The sequence below is a fragment of the Saccostrea echinata genome, unplaced genomic scaffold (genome assembly GCF_033153115.1).
Source record: "Saccostrea echinata isolate AGI-Se365-2 ecotype Australia unplaced genomic scaffold, CSIRO_AGI_Sech_v1 ptg000009l, whole genome shotgun sequence".
NCBI lineage: Eukaryota > Metazoa > Mollusca > Bivalvia > Ostreida > Ostreidae > Saccostrea > Saccostrea echinata.
Window position 1 is genome coordinate 47,550,959 of NW_026889758.1, and position 19,780 is coordinate 47,570,738.

At 31.6% G+C, this 19,780-nt stretch overlaps 1 protein-coding gene across 1 annotated transcript in view; it reads left to right on the top strand.

Annotated features, from left to right (window-relative positions):
* LOC133182814 (uncharacterized) overlaps positions 1–19,780 on the top strand; it is a 70,765-nt gene that overhangs the window by 35,034 nt on the left and 15,951 nt on the right. Inside the window, exons 45-91 of the mRNA XM_061317659.1 lie at positions 430–579; positions 815–867; positions 957–1,070; positions 1,159–1,202; positions 1,534–1,646; positions 1,840–1,989; positions 2,141–2,231; positions 2,702–2,805; positions 2,913–3,065; positions 3,150–3,202; positions 3,365–3,481; positions 3,579–3,622; positions 3,905–4,008; positions 4,278–4,439; positions 4,672–4,718; positions 4,820–4,848; positions 4,993–5,108; positions 5,351–5,509; positions 5,704–5,762; positions 6,043–6,176; positions 6,904–7,016; positions 7,142–7,285; positions 7,388–7,460; positions 7,659–7,762; positions 7,892–8,038; positions 8,131–8,180; positions 8,332–8,451; positions 8,661–8,704; positions 8,828–8,931; positions 9,089–9,250; positions 9,432–9,498; positions 9,600–9,718; positions 10,123–10,275; positions 10,393–10,454; positions 10,541–10,657; positions 11,254–11,291; positions 13,840–13,952; positions 15,481–15,624; positions 15,724–15,796; positions 16,008–16,111; positions 16,251–16,397; positions 16,538–16,584; positions 16,746–16,865; positions 17,600–17,643; positions 17,733–17,836; positions 17,979–18,137; positions 18,442–18,511. Coding sequence (XP_061173643.1) covers positions 430–579; positions 815–867; positions 957–1,070; positions 1,159–1,202; positions 1,534–1,646; positions 1,840–1,989; positions 2,141–2,231; positions 2,702–2,805; positions 2,913–3,065; positions 3,150–3,202; positions 3,365–3,481; positions 3,579–3,622; positions 3,905–4,008; positions 4,278–4,439; positions 4,672–4,718; positions 4,820–4,848; positions 4,993–5,108; positions 5,351–5,509; positions 5,704–5,762; positions 6,043–6,176; positions 6,904–7,016; positions 7,142–7,285; positions 7,388–7,460; positions 7,659–7,762; positions 7,892–8,038; positions 8,131–8,180; positions 8,332–8,451; positions 8,661–8,704; positions 8,828–8,931; positions 9,089–9,250; positions 9,432–9,498; positions 9,600–9,718; positions 10,123–10,275; positions 10,393–10,454; positions 10,541–10,657; positions 11,254–11,291; positions 13,840–13,952; positions 15,481–15,624; positions 15,724–15,796; positions 16,008–16,111; positions 16,251–16,397; positions 16,538–16,584; positions 16,746–16,865; positions 17,600–17,643; positions 17,733–17,836; positions 17,979–18,137; positions 18,442–18,511 — 4,738 coding nt within the window. The remainder of the gene's footprint in view (positions 1–429; positions 580–814; positions 868–956; positions 1,071–1,158; positions 1,203–1,533; positions 1,647–1,839; positions 1,990–2,140; positions 2,232–2,701; positions 2,806–2,912; positions 3,066–3,149; positions 3,203–3,364; positions 3,482–3,578; positions 3,623–3,904; positions 4,009–4,277; positions 4,440–4,671; positions 4,719–4,819; positions 4,849–4,992; positions 5,109–5,350; positions 5,510–5,703; positions 5,763–6,042; positions 6,177–6,903; positions 7,017–7,141; positions 7,286–7,387; positions 7,461–7,658; positions 7,763–7,891; positions 8,039–8,130; positions 8,181–8,331; positions 8,452–8,660; positions 8,705–8,827; positions 8,932–9,088; positions 9,251–9,431; positions 9,499–9,599; positions 9,719–10,122; positions 10,276–10,392; positions 10,455–10,540; positions 10,658–11,253; positions 11,292–13,839; positions 13,953–15,480; positions 15,625–15,723; positions 15,797–16,007; positions 16,112–16,250; positions 16,398–16,537; positions 16,585–16,745; positions 16,866–17,599; positions 17,644–17,732; positions 17,837–17,978; positions 18,138–18,441; positions 18,512–19,780) is intronic.

Genomic DNA, 19,780 nt, shown 5'->3' on the forward strand with positions numbered 1-19,780 from the left:
GTTTTGATAACTTCTTTTCAGTTTTTCTTTCAGCTTAAACTGAATTTTAGTTTTTCATTTGATAACTCAATAAATGTTGCTGATTTTGACATCATAACGATGATAGTCTTTTCTTTAAGCAATAGCAATATGCACATGTATAGATATTAGTACAGTTTAAATTCATTCAACTTACACAATGTTGTTCTGATTTAAAGGCAATGATAAGAATTATTTTGAAAAAATATTTTGCAGAGAATGATGATTATAATAATAGAGAATAACGGTATCATTAAGTACAACTGTCAATTTTAATGTCGGATTAATGTGTTTGCCCTTATCGTTGTAAATATGGAATTGCAACCATTTTTAACAAATTAGATAAATGAAGTAATTAAGTGACTACTGAAGGCTTATTTTTCTGTTTTAAATATTAGTTTATTGTTTTAGTATCAATGTGTTTGGTAAGGAAATACCAGGAATTACTCATATTATGAATGCAGTGTCACCCGATCCAAATGGTACCTGCCAAACGGACGTATTAGTATATTCCAAGACAAACAGAACAGAGACGTTGTGTCTAAGCATTTCGGATGAGAGGTGAACTTTCTTTAACAACATTTACGATTTTTACCGTAACTGACTTATATATACTTATGCATGACTTATATACATGATTCATGACTCCATGAAAAAAAAGATTTAAAATGTCATTAAGGACTTTGATAATTTGATTAAATATTTTAAATTCTTTTATTTTATTTTTGTTGAAAGTTTGAACTTTTCGTTTATTCCAGTTTAAGAGTTTAGGTAACCATTGCTATTTTGATTTCAGCACTGTCGGAGAAACACGTTGCTTTAAGTTCGCTATAAATAAAAAGACAATTGGTAAGCAGATTTTTTTATATCAATTAAGGAATGAAATTTCAAAACAGTTTTCATAAATTAACTGAGATAATTTTGTGCCCTTGTTGTAGAATCATCATGCACAAATGTCACGTGTCTAAACTCTGGCTACTGCATCGGAGATCTGCGCGGGAACTTTACTTGTGTTTGTCCCGGTGGCCATACTGGAAGATTCTGTTCATTGGGTTTGCTTCTTTAATAAATTTTATGCTTGATATTATATATCAGAGTGTTTTTTTAATTGATGAAAATAAATATGTTTTTCTCTTGTAGACGGAGGCATTATACCAACTAATCATACTCAATATTCACCACCTGTATGTACTATTTCTTTTTTATTGATCTCAGCGTTAATGAAAGATGATTAACTTCAATTCATTTTTGCCTTCCTTCCTAATCTTTATATTAAACATCTCTTCACTGCTTGATCTTAGAAAGTTTAAAAATATTTCATCATGACCCAAAATCTGAACATAATATGTCCATTTTTTTCGGAAGAATTGTTGAATTTATTGGTATATCATATTCCGAAATTTCTCCCAATCCATTGTAAAAGCCCTGCAAAATTCCTAATTATTTCAAAGCAAGTTTTATTGCATGAAGTCAATGTGGACTTGTAACTTGTAAATTATATTTATTACACTCCAGGGACCCGATATTACTCCAAAGTTTGTGGATACAGCCATACCAGAGGTTCTACCTTGCAAAATTAATACAGAATGTGGAATCAACCTTCTTGTGAAGGCAGACCCATATGCAAGGTACACCTTTGATGTCCGATAAATTCTATAAAAATTATTGAGGTCGATAATTTTGTATTTGCATGTCTTGATGAAATATGGCTGAATTTTTGCTGTCTAGGCCTAAAAGATAATGATGCGACAAAAATATGCCATTGCTTAGTTACTTATACAGGTGCATTATTTTACTAAATACTTTAGTATATACTTGTAGGCCCGACCTACAGACTGATTCGCCCATCATAAAGGTGCCTATAGAAACTGTTGAAGTTCCCTCATCAAATGGAACTTATATAACTGGTATAAAATTTCAAAGCAACAAAACCGGAATACAGACGGTGTGTGTTAATACAGTTTTGAAAAGGTGTGTTTTTCATTTTTTGATTAAATTCAAATATTATGTTTTTAAAGGAAAATGAAGAGTTTTGCAGGTCCTTTTCCCTGTTCTCTGTCTCTGTTTTCTGTTTCTGTTTTCTGTTCTTCTGTAATTATAAAACAATGCTTGTTTTCTTCAGAAATAAAGCCGATGAAATATGCTTCAAAGTGAATGTAACAGATTCCACCTACATACCACCTACTATAGAGAATGGAAAAACTCCTCATTTTGTGAGTGAATGAACTATTTGTGTTCTTTCTTTAAAAAAATGTATATTGATATTCATAAGTACTAGTATATAGAGAATTCTTTAGTAAAGTTGAGGTTTCCTTGTACGTACAAAACTATTTTTAAACATGTTATTGAAACATTAGTTAAGTACAAAAATGATAAAAATAATTTGTAATATTTAATTTTTTAAAAATAATATCCTTGCTTTTGAAGTTTTCAATGATTTCATTTTTAACCTATGACTTTAAGGTATTATTTCATATGAGGCTAGGTTCTTTTCTCTTTTTTTTTTTTTTTCTTTTTTTTGCCTTTACCTTTCCCAAATTCAAAATCTCAACTTGAGAGAAGTCAATTAATACAACACAGGTAAATTTTCGAAAAGACAGAAAATTTTACACATCCAATCCCATCAATCTTGAAAACAAAATAATATTAATTTGTTTAACGTAAACTTCATTGCTTGGAACAGAATATGACAGAACCAACAATCCCAGATGGATCGTCAGTAAACTGTGAGGAAGATTCTACATGTCATTTAATCTTACGTTTGGATAATGACAACAATGGCAACTGGTAACGCTTGTCACAATTTTTTTGTATTTTTATTTATTTATTTACTTCTTGTCAACATTGAATTAGTCATTATTTTTTTGTATAAATGTTTATTATCAATTTTATAGTTTACATGCAAAAGTAACACCAATAATTCCCAATGCTCGGATGGTTAAAGCATATCTAACCAGCAATACGTGTGTGGCAGACGCTGTTATAGTAACTCACAAAGGGGACAAGAATAAAACAGTTTGCTTTGAAATTGATGGCATGGCTGCGAGGTAAGTAAATAAAATAGTTTTTTGGCAATATTTTTGCAAACGTTTTACATAAAATATTTTATAGTTGTTTTATGTTTTCTGTAGTCATGAGAGAGAAAAAAGATGCGTGATTGTCAATACAGTTGAACATATACAAGGTATTTTTTGAAGTAAAAATTCCCTAGCTTATCAGATCTCTACAATTTAACGCTGCGAACAACAAATATAATATATTTTTGTAATAACAGGTATTTATAAAAATATATTCATGCTTGAAATATTGAAATACGATTTTAAAAACAAATATTTTGTCCTTGAAGGGTCTCCATGTAATGAACTTTCGTGTAATAGGAATGGCTACTGTGAAACTGACATCTCCACCCAGTACACTTGTTTATGTAAACTAGGATTTGAAGGAAAAGACTGTGAAAATAAAGGTAAAACAATATGAAAAAAAGACAAATTGAAAGTTTGATTAAGTCTTACAAGTGGGATTATTTATCCTAATTCTTATATTATCCATTTTATTTGTAGTCAAGCCTTTGCCTATTCCAAGAAAGACAAATGATTCAACGATTGTAAGTATACATGTATTGCAGTTCCCTTTGTTGACATACTTTGCCAATTAACTAAACATCTTTTTACCCAGAGTAGAATTTATTTTCACTGACATTTTTTGACAAAATATATTGTCATCTTAAAGAATAAGAAAAATGAGACAGTGTGTATTAAAAGAATGGGAAAGCTATTCTGAACAAAAGTTTTCACCGGTGTTATTAAAGTTGAACATAATGTTTAAGATAAATTTTCTTATACCTTTCCCAACACAATATAATTATTTACCTCTTTGACTTTCTTAGCCGATACCAGTATTTGTTGATTCGGTATTGCCAAAACAAATACATTGCAACTTGATGGAAGACTGTTTAATTACAATACCTGTTCTTGGATCCCAAATGAATCAGTAAGAAAACTGCGATTAAAAATGTTAAGTTTAATAATTGTTAAGTTGAATAATTTGTCCCATTAAAAAAAGTTCTGATTTTAATTTAGGCTGACTTAATTTTAGTGAATTGAATCAAGAACAGCTTGGTGCTTTGATTTCTGGAACATCACGCCTAGAATTACTTTGACACAAATACATTTTTGAAAATAAGAGTAATGTATTGGGAAAATGAGAAATATTTCTATAAATTACAAATTAAACAGTGCATGTGTATTTCTTCTGTTTAGAAGTTCTCTATCATTTGGACACTTTGAGAATGGAGTTATTCCAGGACTAATCACAATGGAGAATATTACGGATCCCATTAATCAGACTCTAGCACATTTTCATATTAAAGCTACAGAGCAAGGGACAAAATTTGTCTGTGTTCATTCTAGGAATCTTAATACGTACGTTCTAACAAATATTTTCCTGGCTTTTTAAAAATGTGACATGGATATTTCTGTATATATACAAAAATATTTTTAAGATGTTAGAATCAAATTTGAATGTATTTGTAAGATCAGTTATATTTGTGTACGGTAACCCTTTTTTTACTTGAGCTTATATATTTTTTTTTTTGGCGAATTATCAGTCATTTTTATTATTATTATTATTATTTTTTCATTTTTATCTCATCAGAAATACGGATGAAATTTGCCTGAAAGTATTGGTGACACAGGTGACAGGTAGACAACTTAACCATTTATTGTATTATAAAATTTTCGAGAAATATTTGGCAAATTGTGTCTTATCTACTTTGCCCAATATTATAAATTAAACTTTTTAGCGCTTATGACGACAACCAGTACCCCGACAGTGAGTATCTTTAATCTTGTAATATATATTATGGCTGTAAATTTACATCTTCTAAGATAAGTAAAGTGAAATGCATTTGTAATCTTATTCTAATAATAAATTAACATAACATTCTATAATTTGTTTAATCTTTCTTTCCAAAAGAAGACCCCAAAAATTGTTGAGCCCTCTTTGTCTTCTGGAACAGTTGTACAATGTGAATTTGGAGGAAGTTGTCATTTTCATCTTGTAACACAGCCTGCACCCTCCTCCAGTTACTGGTATAATAAATTCTAAAATAATTCAGCTTATGGTTTCGTATTATCAGATATACATTAGGTATCCCGACTCATCATTATACACACTGTCCAGATTATTCCTCAGTATCTACATGTTCCTAATCTATAGAAATAAACAAGGAATATTATTCATTAAAGTTTTTAAAAATTAGTTGGTAAGCTTTTATAGCCTTCTTTAAGTATTTATATAAAAATTAAAAACCTTTTCTTGGGCATCATTTTAGCCCTGATATAAAAAATATGGCTTCATCGTCAATTACCAAGGTCCATTCGTTTACGTCGGATCGTCCGTCGAGCTCTAGTAATACGTGCCATGTTGATGTGTCTTTCAAACCAGAGGTACCAGGGAACCATACATTATGTGTACAAGCACAGGACAACAGGTTAGTCAACAGAGAACAAAATGTCAGATCTCATTCATCAATCAATCTCGATTATTTATCATTTTTTTAGTATTTTTTTTCTTTTATAATTGAATGAAAAAGCATTTAAAATTGATTAGAGTTGTAAAGTGCACCTCAGTTGGTTTCTGGATTTGATGCTTATTGGATTATATGATTTTTTAATGTTTGGACAGTAAAGGGGATCAGCGGTGCTTTGTGGTAAATGTTGTAACAAACATCAATAAAACTTATGGTAAGAAAATGAAATGGTCAAAATAAATATTAATGGAGAAAAACGTAAAAGCTTAGAATACAAGTTTGATAAGTACCGAACAAATCTTTTATCCAAAAAGTGCGTGTAAAACAAAGTGTTTTAAATTAATTCAATAAATCGAATATATAAAATCCTTTTATGTAAGAATGTTAAAGTTATTCAGAATTTAATGAATACTTACGGTTTTCACTGCATATTTCAAATTTGGATTTTTTTAAATCTTATCCATGATTTATGTTGTGATTGTCATTCACTGAAGGAGGACCATGTCAGATCCACCACTGTTACAATAAAGGACGATGTGAAGCAGATCCACTTACTTCCGATGCTACATGTATTTGTCCAATAGGATTCTCTGATATAAACTGTCAAACTAGTAAGTTTCATCACCCTGTATTAAAGTATGCCACAAATGGCCTATGTCAAAATTCTTTACCGTTTTATTACTTGGTAACATTCCGTGTTCTATTTATTTTTATAAGTGAAAACCATATTGCAAAGAATGGATTAAACTATATGTACGGTTTTAATACGTTGCAGAAACATTTTTCACACCAGTTACATGTATCTGAACACTCATCATTTCCTGTCCTTTCCCACAGCTTGTCGTTTGATTTGTTTAGATCTCTATTACTCTTTCTCAAATGTTTTTTTATTTATTTTTAGGCAGTATTTCTCCAACTCTATCAACAATGAATACTTCTCTTGTACGTATCTCTAAGCGTAGATAAAATTTATATACAAATGTTAATCAATAAAATCATTAAGCATAAATTACAATTAGTTGAACAGAATTCTCGGGGAAAAAAGTCCACTTCTGTATGAAATTGATATATTTGCCGTTGATATCCCATTATTTTGTCGGACTGCATTAGTAAGTGTTCTGTTTTAAACGTTTAAGTTGAAAGAATTGCACATTTTCACAATACAAGTAAGCTGTCTCAGTTTTTTTCTCTATATTCTGTAAATGAATGTAAGGATATAATTTTGTCCCTTTATTAACCAATTTGTCAGATAATAAGTGTGTCAGCATGAATATCCCACCTTCTTTTCAAGCTCAAATTGCTCGACAGTGTGATTTAAGATATCAAAGAGATGTTTCCTTTATTTATTTTACCAGTCAACCATTACCAAACATACATTTACGGACACAGCTGTACCAAATGTTATAACGTGCCCCATCAACACCGACTGTGGTATACCACTGATAATAACTGGCCCACCTGGTAATATGTACGTTTCAATTTTATCATTTCTTAGATTCTTCAGGATCAATGTTTTAGATTAAATCATATTAAGAAATATATTTGTTGTAATCTTTAAAAACTGCTTATGATGTCGATAATTGTGTTTTGTAGTCCTCATGTAAATTCCAACAGTCCTCTTGTTGACAAGCCTGTACAAACACATACATATCCTGGGCCTTCTAACACTACGTACGAAACAAACATCATGGTTCACGGTACTAAAGAGGGAATTCACGATATTTGTGCACATGTTGGGTATGTCATTTCTCTACATTGGACAAAATTGGTTTCTGATTAACGTGCAAGAAGTGAATATGCGCGCTCTAATTGTGTACTCTTTCTCTTAACATTTTATAGTGCAAATGGGAATGAAATTTGCTTCAAAGTAAATATCACTTCTTCAAAGAATACATCCTCAGGAAAAGAGAAGGTATGATATTCAGGTTTATGTTTCGTACTGACATATCCAAATAATCCATTACATACACACACACACACACACACACACACACACCCCAACTCCAACCCCCTCCCCACACACACACACTCTCTCTCTCTCTCCACGCACACACGCACAGTTATTGCGTCAAGAAGGTAAACGCAGTGGTTTAAAGATTTTAATTTTTAGAATATCCAAGAACCCACTATTCCGGACCTGTCTTCCGTGAAGTGTTTGGAGAACACAGTTTGTCACTTACTTGTCCATTCGTCAAAGTATAGCAATGGTAGTTGGTAAGTAAAAACTTATTTAAATATAAAATGTTTATGTCCACTTTATTTCAAAAAACATGCTTTCAAAAACTCTTGAACAAGTTTTCTGATCTTAACATTTTATTTCCATTTCATAACCTTGTCTTTTAGCATACTTCCCAAATTGTCACCAGCAACAAGCGCAACGAACGTTTTAAAGACAGATCTGACGACATTTAATCAATCACTGTGTGTTACTGATGTTGCAACTCTAGTTAAGCCTGGAGAGACAAAAACTATCTGTGTAGAAACTACCAGGTTTTTATATGTTTAAATTTTGATGATTTTCATGATATAGAAAGCGTTAAAATTCGCTTTAAGTTGATAGGTATAATAATTTTTTTTTTCAGCAAGTCAGATAAAAGATGTATAACGGTGAATGCAGTGAAAAACTTAACAAGTATATATGTTTTTCATGTCAAATTAACAAATGATATAAAATGGTTCGATTTTTAAATTCATTCTTCATTATCAGTTTTAAGCATTCGTTTTCCGTTATTCGTTTTGGTTGTAATACACACTGTAAATTGTTTCTGTTGATTATGATTTAGACTCGTCACCTTGCAGTCCAAATCCTTGTCAAGGAAGCGGATTTTGCCTAACCTCTGATTATGTCAATCACACCTGTGTCTGTAAGACTGGTCTAGGAGGACGGAATTGTGAAAAGAAATGTAAATCTTAATTTTACTAATATATTACGAGAAAACGAAGACAAAAAAAATCCTGTTTAGGAGAATCATGAAATTATCCATGTATTTGTAATTTTTTGAAACGTTGTAATAAAAGACAGGTCATAATTTTGAATTTTTGAAATAATTACCACAATATTTACATTCTATTCCGTCGCAAGAATCAGTTTAAATATGTTGTCCCTTTTCAGTAAAACCGAAACCGATACCTAGACAAAATACAAATTCAACAAATGTAAGTAATATACTAGTGTGTGCTCATATTAGTGTGTACATATCGACTATATAATCTTATTGATGTCATTTTTCTTTTGCATGAAATATTATGTAAATCATGTAAGGTTTGCTTATTTTGTAGACTTCTCTTATATTTGTGGATACAATGTTGCCAAAGGAGATAGTCTGCTATACAGCACAAGACTGTCCAATTATCTTACCTGTTGATGGACAACCTTTATATGAGTATGAAGTTTATTGGTTGAAGTTATGATTTTTCATTTATTTATTATAATATTTTGCTTTGAATAATTCTTCTGTTTTGAAGTATGCATATAAAGTTTTAAACATCTGTTTTACTACCAGTATGTACGATAAAATGGTACCTATGTTTATTTTAAAGGAGTTCGTTTCTCTTTGGGCATTTGGATAAAGGAATAAGCCCTAGAGGTATTGATATAGATAACATAACAAGTCCTCTTAATCAAACCATCGCGCAATTCCATTTAATACCATCAGAATCTGGGACTAAACATGTGTGTGTTCAGACCAGGAACTTGAACATGTAAGTTTATTTATGAATATTCATTTTACAGTGCTTAACTGAATTGTTTTATAACAATTTGAAATAACGATATCAAAAAATATTTAATAGATAAATCTTTTTGTCAAATACAAAATAAATATCCCTTGAACAAAATGAGTTTTGTTCCCAATGAGGTCAATCATTTTTTATTCTTACATAGAAATACAGATGAAGTTTGCATTAAAGTCGTAATTCTTGCGAATCACACTACAACCACCCCTTTAACAGTGAGTACTTTAGGAACTTATAAATATGATAAAACCAATACAATATACTATATGTTAAATAAGTGGTATTGATTTCACTTGATAATTTTTGTTCAATCTAGATGAAACCAAAAATAATCTCTCCTTCGATGCCCAATGGTACTGTACTTCAATGCGAGTATGGAAAGGAAAGTTGTCATATACCTCTTTACACAGCACCAACTAATGGGTCGAGTAAATGGTACTTATAATTGAATAAATTCAGTACTTCAATAGCTAATGCTACTGTGGTACATTTTCTCCTTGTTATTGTCAAAGGATGATTTTTTTCACCATTATTTTTTTCAGACAATTTTAGTTTAAAGGGTTTACAATTAACTTTCAATTATAGAAGTGTTTTTTAAAGATTTCTCTTATTGTATTTCCTACTTTGTTTTGTCTTTTGATTGAAGTAATTTCTGCTACATTGATGACTGTCACTAAATCTTCTCGGTATACAATCGTTTTGGAACAGGCTGAATCAGAAAAGAAATTTATTTTTCTGATCCGTAGATATACATATTTTATTCATATCTTATAAAATTTATACTACATATAAATATTTCATATTCATATTTTATATATTATTATTGTTGTCTGTTGAAGTCCTGAAATTGAAAATATGGCTTCTTCCTCAACACCCAATGTCCATGCGTTTTCTTCGGATAATAATCTGGTGTCTGCTTGTCACGTGGATTTGTCAGTAAAACCGGAAGTGCCAGGAAATCACACATTATGTGTCAGAGCCAAAGATAAGAAGTACAAATTGAATTTCTTTTTTTTTTTTTGGAAATGTGCATTTCTGGATCATTATAGTGATGTAAAGCTTTCTTTTATTGCGAAGGAGATAATATGAATGTTAATAATTATTTGCAGTAATGGTGGAGATGTTAGATGTTACACTATTCAAGTTGTCACTAGCAATAACAAGACACTTGGTAAGCATTTTTGTTAATATTTTGCAGTATCCAGATGTTTAAAGGTTAATTTTCTGCATAAAATATATTTATTTTTTTCCCATTAGGTGGCCCTTGCCAGCAGAAACAGTGTCACAATGGTGGAAGATGTGAAGCTGACCCTGTTGCGTTACTCGCTCAATGTATATGCCCTGTCGAAATTTTGGATCCAAATTGCCTGACAAGTAACAACATAATTCATTTAAACTTGTTAACCATCACCCGCGTATCAAAGTGGTTAGAATAGATAAGTAAGAAAATGATATATAGAGCATATATTCGGTAGATATGGCCACTGAACTGTAAGGGAATTTTTTCAAACCAACACCTCCTGCGTCATGAGACTTCAGTTTATATTAGGTACTTATGGCCATTGATCATAAACAATGAGGGATCTTTTCCAACCCAGCATCCCTGTGACATGGGACATTTCAGTTTATAATATAAACTGAGGTCCCATGTCGCAGGAAGTGCTAACTTGAAAAAGATCCCTCGCTGCTCAATGGTCATAAGTGCCGAGTAGAGGTCTAAATTTGTAGCCTTCTATCAGAAACTCTGGACGTTCCAGTATGAGTGAAAATTACTCGATTGATTGTTTTTGTTTAACGCCGAATTGGCAATTTTTCAGCCATATTTCGGCGGTAAAAAAGAGCAATTATACAAAAGAATTATGTTGCAAAATCTCTTCTTCATCTCCATTTGTTATATTCTAATGTTGCCGGTATTTTTTTTTTTTTTTGCATATTCAGTATTATATAAATGCAATTTATGCTGCTTGTAGACACCTCTATAGTGCCAAAAGTTCCTGGAACAAGCATGGTAAGATGAATGATAATAAAGTTAAAATGTAATGATCATATCTTGCAAAATTTTGTAAAAATCTATGAGTAAATCATAATGGTCTTATTATGGAATTCTATAGCTATACAAAATCAAATCGTGTTTGAATCTGTATTGCATAGCGTGAATCCTATAATCATCAAACCTTGTCTATTGAGATGTAAAAGTATTTTTGGGTATTGTTGCTCCTCAAGTTACTTAAAATGTCTCTTTACCTGGGAGCGTATCATATGTCCTTGCACTGCAACTTTAACTAGTTCTAATTGTAACGGAGACCGTAACAGATGTTCCCCAAACGCTCCCCTACTCCCTTTGGGGTCCCATTCCCTATATGCTTCCACAAATTAAGCAAAGTCTTTGTATTATAGACTTTAACAACTTATTTGCAAAAGAATTTTGAAGAAATAACAACGCAAATACAGCACAGTGAGCATAAGCAGATCAGATTTAAGTACACATGCAAGCGCATGATTTCGAAAACTACCATACACATGTACAAAATCTGATAGAATGCCATAATAAAAAGCTCCATTTTAAATTATAGCATAATTTATAGCTTATGCTTATGTCTTAAATTCCAAAGAATTATATTGAATAGTAAGAGAGATACAACCTATAAAGTATTAGCCGATCAGATTTCAGCACACGTACATGTATGTCCTTGCATTCAATTTTGGTAGTAGCATAATGTAGGAACCCATTATACCTATTTATATTCTAAATTTCATTCTGTTTTGTTGAAAACTAAAGAAGTTAAAGCCATTTTAAGTTTCAGCCAATCAAATTGCAGAACACGTGCATGCGCGTGTTTTCAAGAATTTTTGTATAAAACATACTGTAAACCTTGTAATGTAAAGCTATATCAAATTTCAAAGGATTTTGTCAAAAAACAAGGAAGATACTGAGATTTTTGTTTCGACCAATCAGAGCGAAGCGCATGTGCATGTGCGTGAGTTCATGCTAATTTAACCATATCATCTTGTCTACACTACTAATATATATAATTTTGTTTTGAGTTTAAAAGCATTTCATAAAAAAATATATAATTTATAGCTATATTAAGTACCGTATAACGGGTATTTTCTGCCGTTGTCCAATTTTTGCGGAATTTTGCGGATAGGACAAATCCGCAAAAATTACAATCGCAAAATATTTTTCAATATTTATTCAGATATTTTATACATGCAATTATGATAAGTGGTGCGTATGTCTGACAGGGTTCTCATTGATGCAGGAACCTGCGTTCCGGACGCAGAAAAAATATCTGGAACGCAAGGTTTTTTTAAAAATTCGGGTGTCATCGAAATTCGATTTTAGATGTCGGGATTTGTTCAAAATATATTGAATCGAAATCTTCCTGTAAATAATATCAATTGAATAAGTATCTTTTCTTGTACGTACACTGTATTTCGCAATTATTAGTTCAGACGACTGACAGAGCGCCTCGATGCACATGGTACCTGTGATTCTTAACCGTCAACTTAAGAATACTAAATTATGCAACTGTTTGTTTAAGCTTAAAATACAAACACCAAATTAATTTTGATAGTAATTAACTATAAGTGTATTTTAGAATATGGCTTGGATGCATTTATTATCATTATCTATATATTTAAATATTTTAATAGATCGCATAAGACGTCTGTTAGAATAAAGATTTTTATTGTTGTTTGGGGGAACTGATACTGCTATAATTTATTTCAATTGGGACTCGACATATTTTCACAAATACTAATTAAAAGATAGTAGTCTAATTAAGCTTAATACCAGTTCTCATGCACCTTTGATCAATATGTCTTAATGAATTCATAAAACGTAAACATGGCAGGGTTCTGATAATTCATAAAGTTTAGTGATCATACCCCGTAAATAAATTTTTGCGGTATAATGCAACCGCAGAAATTATCAGTCATATCACTCATTGCACGCACACGCACGTGCATGCATGTGCGCACAAAATGACCTTCGTTCCACATATCTACCCAACATGCCTATTAACCCAAAAAAGGTTTCATCTCAATCGGATGAGCAGTTTTCGAGAACACTCACGGACAAAAAAGTACCGGAGACAGAAGAAATTTTGAAAAAAAAGAAAGTAAAAACAATATGTTCCCAAACTTCGTTTGGGGAACATAATTACTACTATAGTTTTGTTAATGAAATGAAATATGAAGACAACGAACAGTCATCAAGCTCAAAAGTCAATTGAAACAAAACAAATTGTGATCAGAGCAAACAGGAACCTCTTAAAACGTCATACGTGAGTTCAAATGCCATGGAAGAGTAAGCATCCCCTGTAGACCGCTGTGTCATTATCGGGTAAACGGAAATTCAGTGTGAAAATAATGACCTATCAATATGTATGACAAATGGCAGTCAATATTTGTTTTTATGTAAGCCTGTATTTGCTAGCTAGGTAATTGTATCGACGTAGAATTTGCGAAATGATGACTTTAAATGAAACCACATTAATGGAGGCATATCATTCGTGATACTTGAAATTATTTTTATGTTCCAAATATTACAGCCTACAATACCCACCCATACATTTACGGACACAGCTATTCCAGATGTCATACAATGTTCCATGAATACCGAGTGCGGCATACCATTGATAATCACTGGACCACCAGGAAATATGTATGTATCATTTTCATACCCCACGCAACAAGTTGCGTGAGGTATAATGTTTTTGACCCGTCGGTCAGTCAGTCAGTCAGTCAGTGTATCAGTCAGTAAGTCCGTCAGTCCTGTTTTTTGTCAGCGCAACTCCTCATAAACCGCTGCACAGAATTTTGTCAACTTTTGCAGATATTTAGCACACAATGTGTAGATGTGCATATTACCAGGAAATTCTGATTCCATTATTTTTTCTAGGAATTTTGGCACTTTTCAACTTAGATTTTTGGCCATATTTTCAATATAGAGATGAACAGTTTGTCAGCGCAACTCCTCTTAAACCGCTGCACAGAATTTGCTCACACTTTGCAGATATTTAGTACACAGTGTGTAGATGTGAATATTACCAGGAAATTCCGATTCCGTTATTTTTCTGGGAATTTCGGCACTTTTCAACATGGATTTTTGGCCATATCTTGAATATAGAAATGAACAGTTTGTCAGCGCAACTCCCCATAAACGCTGCACAGAATTTGGTCAGACTTTGCAGATATTTAGTACACAGTGTGTAGATGTGCATATTACCAGGAAATTCCGATTCCATTATTTTTGCCTTAAGAGTTTTGCCTATTATTGAAGAAACTTTCCAGGTAGGTAATAAGGAAATCCACTGGAATCAGATTTTGTAATGAAATTTTATGTGAAATGTTTTATGACCTTTAAAGACCCCTATTGATTCCGAGATCAAAATATTAATGATTTAAAACACACACACATACACACACACCCAATCTTGGATAGTTCTCAATCCCCCGCCCTTCAAATTGGTGCTTCGCCTTAAATAATTTCCTAAGTACAGTATATAAACAAATTCATATGACTATACATCATAATTTGTTTCCATCAATTATTTAAATGTGTAAATTGTCATGTGTTGGACATGGACTTGCACTCATTAACAAATATAAATCACTGAGGAATTTAAATAACAGTTTGTCAGCATAACTCCTGCACTGAATTTCCTGAAACTTTGTAGGTATTTCAGACATAATGTATAGATTTGTATATTACCAAGAAATTTTGATTCCATTATTTATCTAGAAACTTCAGCCCAATTAAATTTGTAACATACAAAGATTTGAATGTCCTTATCAGCCCAATTAAATTTGTAACATACAAAGATTTGAATATCCTTATATGCAAGAAGTTTTGATGTGATGATTTTTTGCAAGTAATGCCCCTTTTTGAATTATACTGTGTATTTAAAATGCACTGTGCCATTCATTACGTGTTACATTGTCGAGTTTTGGGGGTGCATGGGGTATGTGAGCTTGCTCACTTTTTCTTTCATTTGTTTTAAAAAATATTCTTAATGTACAATCTGGAAATTAATATTCATTTGTACGTTCATTTTAAAAGCTCATGAATCTTTGGTAGTTTTTAAGACCTAAAACCCTAGAAAAATGTTAATGAATTCTCGTTGGTAGAAAAGTGAAGAATCTTTTTTTTTCAATTTGGACATAATATTGTATGTTGTACTTTTTTGTAGTCCAGAGGTGAAAACTAACAGTCCACTTGTTCACAATCCGATACCCACAATTAACTATCCAGGGCATTCGAATACTACGTACCAAACAAATATAAAAGTATTGGGTACCAAGGAAGAACTGAAAAAAATATGTGTGCATATCGGGTATGTTAGAACTATTAAATTCAGAAGAGAATGAAGATATTAAATACTAGTATTTGTATACGTGTATCAATGCTTTAAATTTTTAAACACTTTTCATAGAGAAAAAGGCGATGAAATTTGCTTTAAAGTGAACATCACTTCAAAGAATACATTGTCAGCTAATACTACAAAGGTACGTATCAGACTGAGGGCTTATGCTATTTTTCCAGAAGGCAGTGTTTCTTTTCCTTTTTAACTACACCAATATCTGTTTTACTGAAGATCCCGACGAATATTTCTAAAGATAGATTATTGGAATATATCTTCAAAAATGGTACATGTATGTATAAACGTAGATGTCTTACAGAAACATAATTACATGTAAACTGATATATCGTTTGTAGAATATCCAAGAACCGACCATCCCCGACGAGTCTTCCGTCAAGTGCTTAGAAAATACAGTGTGTCATTTACTGATACATTCTGCAAAGTTTAGCAATGACAGTTGGTAAGTAAAGTTTTACCAATTTTACCAATCAACAAGTTAATGTGTGTGATCCTGATTAAAAGTAGAAGCTTTCTGAAATCTACTAGTATTGTAGTTATGTTTTGTTTTTGTAGCTAAGGCAATAGTGTTCTTTTTACAGTATTATTCCAATGCAGTCGCCAGTTACAACTGGAACTGTTGTTTTGAAAACAGCTGTGACAACGTTCAATCAGTCATTGTGTGTTACTGATGTGGCAACTCTGGTTAAGCCGGGAGAGAATAAAAAGATATGTGTAGAAACATTCAGGTTATTATGACTTTAATATTTTGAATTTTTGAACTTTAATTTTTATTACTTTAAACTATTTCATCAATAATTCATAAAATCGGCATAATAACATTTCTTTGAAATATGTGTGGATAACTTGCACCCTAATTTCTTGGCAGTTCTGATAGAAGATGCATTATGGTGAATGCGGTGAAAAACATATCAAGTTTGTATCATATATAAGATAAAGATATATAAATGAAATAAGTAAATTTGTATTGTTTTCTCAATGTATCTGGGTGACATTATTGATATAAATGAATTTTTTTTCCCTTAAAACAGTGATTTTTGTTTTGTACATTGTGTATACTAATTATTCTGTTATAGATAGTTCCCCTTGCACTCCAAATCCTTGTGAGGGGAAGGGATTTTGTATAACTTTTGATTACGTCAATCACACTTGTGTCTGCAAGACGGGTTTAGAAGGACAGAATTGTGAAAGGAAAGGTAAATAATATTTTGATTATATGGAAACATTCAAAGATTCTGAATACTTTTTATCGGGTTATTTGGCACTGGGGATATTTTGGCGAATTTCGTATCAAAAAGGAGTTTTAAATATTGGCTTTTTATATATTCCAAATTAATATTGAAATAAATTTTATTTATTGATATTACCCCATAAGATTCTTTAAAATTTATTATCAAGTCACCAAACACTAAATATTCAATCTACATGCATTCCGAAATACGTTGTGAAAAGTTTAGCCAGTAAAGGTTACTCATTTTGTTAGAAAACAGAGCAGTAGGCTTTAATAAGCCTCTGAATACATAGACTTATTATTGTGTGTCGATTTCAAACGTAATTAACACCAATTAAAATACCTATATATGAAAATAACCATATAGATTCACAGCATACTGACCACAAAAATATTTTTCGGCAGAAAGGAGACGGTGAATCTAAGGTAAACTAGATAACCCTCTATAAACTTGATGGAAATGTTAACGGTTTATTTTTTGAATATTTTTTTGATCTACCATAATTAAAAAAATACTTAAGCAGCACGCCAAAATCACCCTATGTAGGATAGGAAATTTAAAAGATATAAAAATACATGTTTTCACATTATTGTCTACTGTCTAAATTTCATTTTTAATAAAGTACAAGAATTTTTTCTTCTTGTATAGTAAAACCATTTTCTAGATTCCTTTAGTTTACATTTTCTTTTTATATTCAGTTAAGCCTTTGCCAATACCTAGACAAAATACAACTTTAACAAATGTAAGTAGATATGAAAGTTATTTACTTATCTCGATAACATGTCTCCCTAAAATATTAAATATTACCTGTAACTGTCCGTTATTTTTCAGACTGTTCCAATATTTGTGGATACAATGTTACCGAAGGAAATCGTATGTTATTTAGTGCAAGATTGTCCAATCATCCTACCAGTTGATGGACAACCACTGAATAGGTATGAAATACACTGATGCATAAAGTACAAGAATATTTTTTAAAAAATTAAACTTGTTCCAGTACTTTCAACATTAATATGAAGTTTTGTGCATATATTTTCAAAATATACGTTTTAAACATTATCTTTATTTATTTTGAAGGAGTTCGCTTCTGTTCGGACATATAGATAAAGGAATAACTCCCCAAAATATTGAATTAGAACATACAAGTCCCTTAAATCAAACCATCGCACAGTTCCACGTGCTACCATCAGAATCTGGGACCAAACATGTCTGTGTGCAGACCGGGAACTTGAATACGTGAATATATTTGCACATTCTTGTATTTTTATCACAAAGTATTTCTTAAGTACATGTATTTATACTTCTTGATGATGTCAAAAAATGATTATTGATAGAGAACGAACGGATAAATATCTAGTGAATAATCATTTTCGTTAATTAATTTTAATTTGTCTTTCACTAATGAACAATTTTCAATTGCCAATGAGTACATGACTAATTAATTACTCATGTACTCATTGGCAATTGAAAGTTGTTAATTAGTGAAAGAAACTTTTATCAAAAACTGAATTGCATGTCAATCAATGATAATTTTTTACAGGAATACGGATGAAGTTTGCATTAAAATAGTAATTCTTCCGAACGTGACCACAACTTCACCTCCTTCAACAGTGAGTAATCCGTAGGAAAAGGACGAAGTTCAACAGATATGAATCAATCCACTTAAGAATCCGTAAAGTCAAATATTGTTTTCTTTCTATCTAAGGTGCAGAGTCGCAGGCATTTCATTCGTAACTGACTTAGAACACATTGATAGATACAAAAATAATAGTAACAGAAAACTTTTTTTTTTTTTGTTTTTTTTTTTTTTTTAAATAATCCGTTTCATTTGTATGATTCGCCTCAAAATTTTCTTCCTCATGGCAAAATGAATATATTCTGTTATTAAATTTTCAAAAGTAAAATGTTATAAGGTATCTGAATAAAGGAGATATTTGTGCAAGTTTATTTTCACAGTGAAAAAATGATATTTTCAGTAGTAAAACTATGAAAATCGTGGCAGAAATCTTGATTTTCTTTCCCGTTACGCAGAATGTTAGAAAGAAAATACTCCCTGTAGATAGTAAGAGTAAATAAACCATCCTGACACGGACTGAAACTGCCAAAGTTTCTCCAAATTGTTATTAAAATCCATGTTAACTATTTTCAATCTCATAATCGCTTAGCTGTCAAGCTATGACGTTACAACCTACGACATTGCATTACGAAAAGACTTGGACAAACAAACACACACGAGCTAAATCATGATTCCCCTCAACTTTTTGATGAATGTGTCAATTTAGATAAAATAGAAAGCAACAGATAAAATTCAATTGATCATTTACTGGAACATCCTTACTGACTGATAATGTTACATGAATATCACGTTTTATGTTGCAGTTCAACTTTCCTGTTATCAAGAAAATACTGATAATACTTTATTTCTTGACGGTAAAGCTGGACAAAGTATTTAATAAGAAAAAAAGGGGGGAATAAATGATATGAAATCACAACTTATTATTGTGGAAACATAAAATAATCTCCTTAATAGATCATTTAAAAACAGCTGTTACACAATACATAGGCGTCGGAACCGGGGGGGGGGGGGGGGGGGGGGCTAGGGGGGAGGCTTTTTCAAAGATAGACAAAATATAGGCATTGAAAACTAGGGAATACCTTTTTCCGTTGGTTTAGCCCCCCCCCCCCTTTCAATTAGCCACCCCACTTTCAATTTGCTTCCGACGCCTATGCAATAAAACATGCTTATTTTGAAAGCTAGCTTTACATTGTGTAAATATACTTGTATTCCATCCTTTATGACCTTATCACCGGCGTCTTTGAAGGGTTTGATTTAAGAAATAAATTCCCTCATGGGAAGAAAAATTGGAGAATTTACCCTT